General features: G+C 39.7%; 1 protein-coding gene across 1 annotated transcript; it reads right to left on the bottom strand.

Annotated features, from left to right (window-relative positions):
• Positions 1-3,754: 3,754 nt before the first annotated feature.
• On the bottom strand, positions 3,755-7,131 carry LOC104961224 (activating signal cointegrator 1 complex subunit 3-like; the record flags this gene model as incomplete). The annotated part of the gene is made up of 3 exons (XM_010789469.1): positions 7,066-7,131; positions 5,735-5,868; positions 3,755-3,896 (listed from the first exon to the last, which is right to left on the bottom strand). Coding segments are annotated over exons 2-3 (232 nt in total), but the record flags the coding sequence as incomplete, so codon positions are not given.
• Positions 7,132-7,416: the final 285 nt, after the last annotated feature.

Below are 7,416 nucleotides of genomic sequence, written 5' to 3'. Positions count from 1 at the left end.
ATCGCATTGGTTTTCTCATACAGCATCTCTGTATGTATAGTATGTGTGTTCACTCTCTGTCCTACACACCTTGTTGGAGCTCCTGCCCCCCCTCCCTATGAGCCCACTGTGCTCTGATTGGTCAGCTCGCCCACTCTGTTCTGATGAGTCAACCACCGTTACAGTGGAACATCAGTGTTTATGTGTTACAATGGCGTTTGTTAGCAACCAGAAAATGACACCAGTAATGACAAACAGATGAGAATGCTGCGTGGGGTCTGGGTGCCGTGTTGGCGGGACGTTGCGGGGCTCACTGCTCCGCCCTTTGAGGCTCGAGGAGCGGAAAGTGTGAGCTGTATTACTGGTTTCCTTTCCTGGTTGCTGCGTGGGGTCTGCGAGACAGCGAGACACCGCGTAGCTCAGCCCGAGCACACACACACACACTCACAGCCTGAGCTCCGAGTGTGTGTGTGTGTGTGTGTGTGTGTGTGTGTGTGTGTGTGTGTGTGTACGGATCTCCGAGTGTGTGTGTGTACGGATCTCCGAGTGTGTGTGTGTGTACAAAGTAGGGGTGCAACAACTAATCGACTTAATCGATTAAAATCGATGACCAAATTAGTTTCCAACTAATTCAGTCGTCGATTAGTTGGTGACGTCATCACGTGTGTTTTACGCGCCGTTAAACTCCAACTTTATCGGTCTTTTTATCGGTACTGGAGACATTTAAAAAATATATGTCATATGTATTATTGCTACAAAAACATTATCTTGCAGTCTTAGTGTCGCCAACTCGTTTCTAATATGCAAAAAGACAAAAAAATGCGTCTATGATGTATTTTCGATCAGACGAGATCTCTCTCCCCTGTCTGTGTGCGAGGGGGCGGGGCAGTTTACACACACGCAGCTGCTACATGCAGCAACACACTGCGGAGATGGCGGAGAGAAGCGCTCCAAGGTNGGCGTTACACACACGCAGCTGCTACATGCAGCAACACACTGCGGAGATGCGGAGAGAGCGCTCCCAACAGGTGTGGTAAAACTTTACCCGTTCTCGAATTGTGGGACATGCTCGTTGCAAATAGTGCAAATAAAGAGTTTTAGCAATGTACAAGGCGGCGGTAACACGAGCTATTTGTCTAAACATTTAGCAAAAGTGCACCACATTCAGACGGAGGAATGCACCGGGTTCGACTGTCTTTCTAGCAGCTCTGTTGCCCCATCCACGAGTAACGTTTCCACGTCAGGTTAGGCAAGCAGCAACACACGGAGTTAACAACATTACACAAACATGGGTTAATGATTAGAGGTAACTGAGTTATTTATTTTGTTAAAGTTTCAGCTATTCTGTTTACAGTTCTGTTATCACATTATTTAATACGATTTGTTAAAACATTGTTGTTTCTTTTGATGTGAAATATTATGTTAATTCTGTTCACAATTAGTTAAGTTCATTTAATAATATATGTATTTTTATTTATAAGTATTCATCTTTATAGTCTTCATTGTTAGTTTCCACATGCCTAAAACAACCTCAATCTAAATCTAAAAGTTGATGGCTAAATCAGAGCGTTTGTGTCATTGTGCAAGGCATACAGTAACAGTCCGAATAGTCGATTAATCGTTTCATTAATCGATTATCAAATTAGTCGTTTGTTGCAGCCCAAGTGCAAAGCTCCGCGGAGCACTGCGGCTGAGAAAAGATAAGGCTGAGTGAGTGTGTGTGTGTGTGTGTGGAGCTCCGCAGCGTTACGTCAGTATGCCCCAGAAAAAGAAAAATGGAAAAAGAGAAATATCCAACGAGGCGTTCTGGGGCAGCATAGACAGGTCTGTTCAGTATTAGAGTTTTACTTGCTACAGGGTGTACTTTGAGGGTTTGTGACTTTACATGCATAAAAACCTTCATAACACACAAGGGGACGGGTAATAACCGGAAAAGCATGACATGGGACCTTTAAGACTTAAAGTGGTAGAGGGAGAATTACAGCGTGTACGGCATGCTGTTAAACACCTGTCTCCTGAGTAAATATGATTTATTTTGTAAATGTTCTAAAATAATAATAAATAAATAAATAAAATAAACATTGTTTTTATTATAACATTTCATGTAATGTTCTGGATATTAAAGAGGTCATATTATGGGTTTTTCCCTTTGGTGCAGTGTGTTAGATTGTTGTTGCATGTAGGGCACCTCTAAGCGCTGACCAAGTTGACCAATCACAACAGAGCCGGCCAGCTAACCAATCAGAGCAGACTGGGCTCTGGTTTCAGACAGAGGGCGAAAAGAGGTGCTGCAGCACAGGCAGTATGAGAAAAATAAAGAGCTTTTTGAACATTAGAGCATGGAGACATGTCACAGTTGAGACACAGTATATAAATATGAACCTGAAAGTGAGAATAATGTGTCCTCTTTAAGAACAAATTTATGAGCAAATGATATGAACTGCCATTCTCTGCCAGAAGCTGATTTACAGTCATCCATAAAACTAAGCCTTTCTAATGTTTAGGAAATATGCATTCATCAGACTAGCTTATAATAGTTTATATTAGTTTTACGCTGATGTTTGTTTACACATCCCATTATTGACAGTTGCACTAAAGAGGCCGATTATTTATTTAGAGAGGATTGCACTGACGAGACATCAGATTTGATTTGTGTTAGTCTGCAATGTTCGTTCTATCTCAGATAAAGGAGATGCTGCTATCTGCTAACAAATGCAGTCAAACTATTTACTTCTCATTCACCAGTTGTTTTTATTTTTAAATGTATTTATATGATTCCCTGTGGACATTTAGTTTATACTTTATCATTTAAAATACAAGAACTGCAGACAAAGTCAACATATAATGCTAAAAGAATACAAAACAATTTCACTTTAACAAATACAATTTGTGTCTGGTTTGTTGTTGTTATTCAGATAAAGAAACAACAAGAAAAAAAAACAACTTGGGCAATGTATATCATCCATTTGCTGCCCTGCTCTCTAAATATCTGCATCTGATATTAAAAAAGGCATATCAGCGGACCAATACTTTGTTTTAAGGAACATTTTATTTGAAGATGAACTTTTGATGCTTGGATGCAGTCATACAGTTGTTCTCAACTTTGTGTTGTTAGCTCTCTTTACTCAATGTACTCAATGTATATGGAGTGTCAAGTTCAATTTCTCAGTAGGTAGGGTAGGTTAAATACGTTGTTTATATATATTTTACTGTCTGGGAAATATCATAGTGATCCTTTTATTAATGATTTATTCAGTTGCTCTCACTAGGTGAGGTTAAAGAGACAACCTCATTTTCTGGATTTCTATTTTAAGATCTTTAAGACTTTTAGAAAAGCCCTGGGAACCATATTTGTAGTTCTTTTTTAGTACTCTAGTGTTGGCAAACAATCTAATATGCCATTTCTCTAACTTGTTAGCACCAAAAACAATTCTTCCTTTACTTCACAAAGATAAAATGCACCTCAAATCCTGGACAAATAGAATGAAAACTGTCTGCATGACAACATGTCTCTAAATCTGTTAAGTGGGTCATTTATTAAAGCCAGACCGAGTGATCTTTCTTTAAACCCACAATGGTTTATACTCCAGATTTTTCAAAACCATAAAACAATAACATGGTAATTTCAGGAGCTGGTAAGTGTTTCATAATCACTTTTAGTCGCAAACAGAAAAGGGCATTGTGTTATTTTTAACTGTGTTTTCATCAGTGTAACACAAACATGAAAATACATTGAGAGACAAGAAAATGGATTTGAGGCTGAGGAGTTAATTACCAATTTCCTTGGCTGCCTGAAGGAGGCTCTTCAGTTCAGCTTGCTGTTTAGCGTTGTCCTGATTCTCCGAGCAGAGATGGACAATCTTCTGCCACGTCACACCCTCTCTGGCAAACAGCTCCCGCCTCTTCAGCCGCTTGGTCTAACATGAAGCACAGGGAGAAAAACAATTTCATTTCAACAAGGACAGCAGGAGTACTTACTGCTGTCATAATGACAGGTATTTTAACCGCCCACAAAACCTTGGATAAGAAAAAAGAAGCCCAATATTTTTGTCAAAGCAGGATGAACTGAAAAAAGCATTCATAAATAAATAAATAATGTTGTTAGCTTGGATGTAAGGACAACTGTCGTGGCTATCCAATATGCCATTGAATGTTAAAGAGAACATCAAATCCTAATCTGTGCCTCTACTGTGACATGTCTCCATGCTTTAATGTTCAAAAAACTCTTTAATTGTCTCATACTGCCTGTGCTGCAGCACCTCTTTTCACCCTCTGTCTGAAACCAGAGCCCAGTCTGCTCTGACTGGTTGGCTGGCTGGCTCTGTTGTGATTGGTCAACCGCTTGGAGACATACTGCCCCTATCAAGTGCAATGTTTTGGAGCGGAAGCCAATAGAAACGTGAGTGTTATGTAGTGATGTCCCTCTTTAATCTCGCCATATTTCCGAAACTTTCCTTTCATGCAACTGAATTTTTTCAGATTCACCTCAAACTAGTACTATCATTTGAAAATGGTGCATATATAACACCTGACTTTTAACAATGGCACAAATGAATGCAATTGTGATAATGAGCTTTCAAATTGTAGTTACAAATGCATCTTTAGCAGTATGTGTATTTCTGTAGAAAATCCAGTGTTAATGAGAATAAGCTTATTTTGAAGCGTCTGCCTATAGAGCAGTGAGGTATTAAAAGTGAGCAGCTCGGAGGTCAGGAGAGGCATTAACACAATGACTCCATTACAGTCTACAGCTCCATGCCTTCTAAAACTAAGCATTTTAGCAAAGGCTGAGAGATAATCTCAGAGCTGCTTTAGGCTTCTTTTCTCTGGAGAAGCACTTTTTCTGCTGAGAGGATTTAACTGGAGGTGAGCCAGGTACAGGGAACAGCTTAATCGGCACCCACTTTCATTTCAAATCTCACGAAGAGGCAACTGATCTGAAAAAACAAATCAGTAAGATAAGAGTGAAAAGCAATGATTGGAATGCTGATTAAATGGTGAAAGCCAAAATAAGATACACAGGTAGAAATGTTTGAAAGCAAACCAGTGAGGATAAAGCAAACAATCCACCCAGATATTGTCCACCTGCAAGCAGTGGACATTGTGGTAAAAACTTCAAAGGAGGTAAGAAACTAGAATAGCATTTGCACGCTTCATATGAATTTGACAAAACAGCAGTTTGATGTCAGAGAGATCTCTGTCAGGCTTTATCGTCAGCATTCACAGAGACAGAGCACTGGCTTTAGGCTGAAACAGTTCCTGGGTCAAGTTGTTGCACACAAGCATGAACACTGTGGTCGTTTGTTATTATTCTAAAAATAGATTTTAATCAATATTTCTCCCCGAACTACGTGTGACACGTGTAACAAGTAGGCCATATCAACTTAAAAGGTTTTAATATGACAGGAGAGCTTTGAACTGATGTCAGACACTGGAGATCTATTCAAAGTTACAGCCTGAGCATATAGACATATGCTGAGTCACCGTAGTGACACAGCTTCTGCCCAACCAACTTTACCAATACGCACCTGTGGGGACAAAATGTTAAAGCTCCGAGGCCATTTGCCTGCATGACACAGGGGAGTGAGAGGAGAGGCAATGACAAAGATGACTACAACTAAAACTAAAGGGCCTCATTTAAAATGTAGACATGTAGACAGCAGGGGGTCGGAACAAAGTCCTCAAACGTTACTAAATATAACGTTATATTGTGACGATAGAGACAGACTTCCCATTACCCATGAACTGATCTCACCTTCAGATCGTAGAGCTGTTCATTAAAATCCTCCTTCTTGCTGACAGTGGAGAAGGAGCGCAGAGCCCCTGTGAGTCGAGGAGGAGACATTGTTCTCTGATGCTCTCATCCAAACACTGCTCCTCCAGAAGGTTCTATCACACAGATACAAAAAATGAAATGAACCTTCATGGCAGAATGGTTACTTCATAACATCAACAGTTGTGTAAAGTAACTAAGTACATTTACTCAAGTACTGTACTTAAGAACAATTTTGAGGTACTTGTACTTTAGAGGATTATCTCCATGTTCTGCTCTTTGTACTTCTACCTCACTACAATTCAGAGGTAAACATTGTACTTTATGATAGTACTATTTATGCTACGTGTTCTTCTTTCTGTGTCTTTGTATGCACCATTTATATCAAAGCTAATTCCTTGTTTGTGTGAACCTACTTGGTAATACAACTGATTCTGGGTTAGGGTGAGCGCAAAATAACTCAATCTGCATAATACATATTTTCACTTTTGGTACTCTAAGTATATTTTGATGCTTATACTTTTGTACTTTTACTTGAGTAACATTGTGAATGCAGGACTTTTACTTGTAGCAGACTATTCCTACTCTCTGGTACTTCTACTTTTACTCAAGTACAAGATCTGAATACTTCTCCCACCTCTGGCCATCAATAGTACATAACGTGTCTATAGAGATACACACTCAACTCCTATAGAAAACAGGTACGTTAAGTTGATCTGAACGAAAATCAAACACACAAACATGGACAGTATTAGCAGATGTTACACGTCGTTGGGGTCTTTTTTTATTCTTCGGAATACAATGGGTCCTAAAAAACACCTGATAACAGCTAAATATATGACTGTAATAGCTGAAAGTTATACGCAATGAAGCTCCATTGTGTTGGGAACAAAGACTGCATGGTAGATAGGATGTTCGGCAAATTGAATACTGGATACTATCGATTCCAAAAGACATAATGCCAACTTTATAAACATAACATGATAACGTGACTACAAAAATGATTAAGCCAGCTTTTTTAATCCACCTAACGTCATTATGTGCAGGCGTTAACGCCATGTCTTGCTTTTATTACTGTTTAAACTATATGTTTTCTTATGCCACTTACATAAGAAGTTACAAAATATAAATATGCTTCCTAATGTTGTCTGTGTTGCTAGCTGGTGTTAGCTTGCCAAGCCTGGCTGTCATTTCTAAAACCCTTTTAATGTAACGTTAGCTTCAGGGCTGTGGAAAACTGTCAATGTCAAACCAATTGCCACAAAGTATTAGCCAGTCTAAAACTTCATATTTCAATATGTAACTAGGCCTACCTTCCAAATCGCTTTGCAGAACGGTCTGTGAGAATCGTGTGACTGCTGGCCTACCGGCAGATGTCAACACAACTCGCTCACATACTATGAACCATGGGAGCTGTAGTTCGTTAGAGAAACTACACAAAGGAAGCTTCGACTAATCTGACTACATTTCCCATCTACACCTTGGAATGCCACATCACACAAGATTTGCTTTTTATAGTTACCGGCGTACACCGAAACCAACAACTGCGGAGTCTGTACTCGAATTAAAACGGGGTACGCGGCTAAAAGCCGGTATTAACCAGGTGACAACCAAACTGGATTGTGCGTCTGAGTCTGCTTCATGTTGTGGATCTATTGGCTTTA

Source organism: Notothenia coriiceps, unplaced genomic scaffold (genome assembly GCF_000735185.1).
Source record: "Notothenia coriiceps isolate Sejong01 unplaced genomic scaffold, NC01 NC01_scaffold00032929, whole genome shotgun sequence".
NCBI lineage: Eukaryota > Metazoa > Chordata > Actinopteri > Perciformes > Nototheniidae > Notothenia > Notothenia coriiceps.
Note: the sequence above shows the minus strand (reverse complement) of the source record. Positions and strands in the feature narration are given on the sequence as shown.